Source organism: Antrostomus carolinensis, unplaced genomic scaffold, assembly GCF_000700745.2.
Source record: "Antrostomus carolinensis isolate BGI_N321 unplaced genomic scaffold, ASM70074v2 scaffold29608, whole genome shotgun sequence".
In the NCBI taxonomy this organism is placed as follows: Eukaryota; Metazoa; Chordata; class Aves; order Caprimulgiformes; family Caprimulgidae; genus Antrostomus; species Antrostomus carolinensis.
In genome coordinates this window covers 29,752-32,492 of record NW_010334123.1, presented here as the reverse complement: position 1 = coordinate 32,492, position 2,741 = coordinate 29,752, and the positions used below count along the sequence as shown (strand labels likewise).

General features: G+C 48.7%; 1 protein-coding gene across 1 annotated transcript; it reads left to right on the top strand.

The window, feature by feature from the left end:
* The first annotated feature begins 6 nt into the window (after positions 1-6).
* Positions 7-2,270, top strand: CYP26A1 (cytochrome P450 family 26 subfamily A member 1). Its single transcript, XM_010174116.2, has 5 exons — positions 7-179; positions 301-450; positions 785-919; positions 1,134-1,286; positions 1,475-2,270. The coding sequence occupies exons 1-5, from the start codon at positions 30-32 to the stop codon at positions 1,814-1,816; spliced, it is 930 nt and encodes a 309-aa protein (XP_010172418.2). The 5' UTR covers positions 7-29; the 3' UTR covers positions 1,817-2,270.
* The last annotated feature ends 471 nt before the right edge of the window (positions 2,271-2,741 follow it).

Here is a 2,741-nt window from a genome sequence, read left to right as displayed (position 1 = left end):
TGCTGGTGTACCCCGAGGTGAAGCGCCTCATGTTCCGCATCGCCATGAGGATCCTGCTGGGCTTCCAGCCCCGCCAGGCCAGTCCCGACGGCGAGCAGCAGCTGGTGGAGGCCTTCGAGGAGATGATCCGCAACCTCTTCTCCCTCCCCATCGATGTACCCTTCAGCGGGCTCTACCGGGTAAGTCTCCTGGCTAGCGAGGAGGAGAGGGGGTGTCCCTGCATCCAGGGCAGCGGGGAACGGGTGGGAGGGATGTCAGGATGGCCTGAATTCCACGTTGCTCTTCCTGCTGCCTGGACAGGGCTTGCGAGCGCGCAACATCATCCACGCCAAGATTGAGGAGAACATCCGCGCCAAGATGGCCCGCAAGGAGCCTGAGGGCGGCTACAAGGATGCGCTGCAGCTGCTGATGGAGCACACACAGGGCAATGGGGAGCAGCTCAACATGCAGGTGAGGTTCCTCAGGGTCAGATCCATCCCTTTCCCCCAGCCCCTCTGTCAGCAGCACACTTATCTTTTGGAGCCAAAAGGAAAGAGCAGGAGGTGCTCCCTCTCCTCATGAAATAAACCAGCTTGTATAGTGCACTGGGGTGCAGAGGCTGCAACCAGGTTGTGGGATGGGGAGCACAGGACCAGGGCCATGTCCACAGGGAGAATAAGCACCACCCCCATCCTGCCCCTGGGCGTCTGTTGCAGCCTGGGAGTGATGCACAGTGTTGTGGTGGTGGAGTGGGTCTGGTAGAGATGCTATGTTCAAGGCCTGTTTTATCTGTCCTTTCTGTCAGGAGCTGAAGGAGTCTGCCACCGAGCTGCTGTTCGGGGGCCATGAGACCACTGCCAGTGCTGCCACGTCTCTGATCGCTTTCCTAGGGCTCCATCACGATGTCCTGCAGAAAGTGAGGAAAGAGCTGCAGGTGAAGGTGTGTGTCTTCCCCAGAGCCATTTCACAGGAGGGGAGCAGTGGGAAGGTATCCCCAGGAGAGGTGTCCCAGATGGGGCTCCCCTTGACCCAGGTGGTCCCCTGTTGCTAGGGGTTGGCAGGAAAACACCAGTCGCTGAGGGGTGGCTGCTTTGCAGTGCCTAGAGCCCTGACTGCCTCCTCCATAACTATCATGGAAGCATCTTCCTTTCTAGGGGTTACTGTGCAGTCCCAACCAAGAGAAGCAGCTGGACATGGAGGTCTTGGAGCAGCTGAAGTACACGGGCTGTGTCATCAAAGAGACCCTCAGGCTGAGCCCTCCTGTTCCTGGAGGATTTCGAATTGCACTCAAGACCCTCGAGCTAAATGTAAGTGAGGCTTGGGCTTGACTCCTCAGTGCAGCTGCAAAGTACTAGTGCACTCACATAGCATATCTGCCTTTGAGTGACCTGCAGGAAGCCAGGAGGGGAGGTGGGGTGCTCCATGTCCTCTGCTGACACTTCACCTTATTTAACACAGCAAGGTGCTTCATGTCTCCTTTCTCTTCTTTTGTTAGGGTTACCAGATCCCTAAAGGTTGGAATGTTATTTACAGTATCTGTGATACCCACGATGTGGCAGATCTCTTTACCAATAAGGATGAATTTAACCCGGATCGCTTCATGTCTCCATCTCCAGAGGATGCCTCTAGGTTCAGTTTCATTCCTTTCGGTGGGGGCTTGAGGAGCTGCGTGGGCAAAGAGTTTGCAAAAGTCCTTCTAAAAATATTTACAGTGGAGCTGGCTCGGAGCTGTGACTGGCAGCTGCTGAATGGACCTCCTACAATGAAAACGGGCCCCATAGTGTACCCTGTGGACAATCTGCCTACCAAATTCATAGGTTTCAGCGGCCAAATCTGAGAGCTCAACGCTTGCCTCTGGCTGGATTTCTATATAGCATCTAATATGTACATAGCAACTTTTTATAGTAACAAAGGCCTTTAAATATTTAAACTAAATGTACAATAGTTATTTATGTCTTCTAAATATTTCAAAAGGCTATGGTATTTTTTTCCCCAAGCACTAAAATTATGGGTCTCTGATTCATAATTAGAAAATGTTATTTCTATAGAAATAAGTTTTCCCCTATTTAAAAATCTTATTGAAAGCTGGCCAGCTGAGCAATTGAAGACATTTCATGACAGTGTACGTATTAAGAAATATTCTTAAAGACATTTGAAACAATGGTAACTAGCTACTCATCCAAATTACCTAAAATGGTTATTGTTTGAGAATGTTTTCAGTATTATTTGTGTCTAGATCTTACGTTTAATGTGTGAATTTTAAGTTTGATAATAAAGTTTATTTTTGATGATCCTCTGTATGAAGATCAGCATGTATGCTAGAGAGTAGCTTAACCCGTGTGTCTAAGGGGTTTGGATGTAAAGTCAGTTCTGCTTTTGTGAATGAGCTTTTTGCTATTTCTATGCTTATAACTCTCCCCTGCCTCCCACCCCCAATGTGGCTCTCTCTTGTGAATAGCAAATTGTTGTAAGTTTTAGGCTGTAAGTGGCAAGAGCGGTGCAAAAACGTACACACTCACTGAAAACAGTATGGAGTGATAGCAAGTGGTACACGTCTCTTATCAAGAGTGTAATCTTGAGACATAGTAAATAAGAAAGAAAAGGAAAGCAGAAAAATAACTGTGTAGCATCAATGTTTCTCTGCACCTAGAGAAAATAGGTGGAAGGAAAAAAACAAAACATAAAGGTCCTCTCCTCCCATATTACCGCTGACCTGTGTAAACAGACCACTGGGTCTTGTTCTGTGTTGAGTCTGCTGGCTA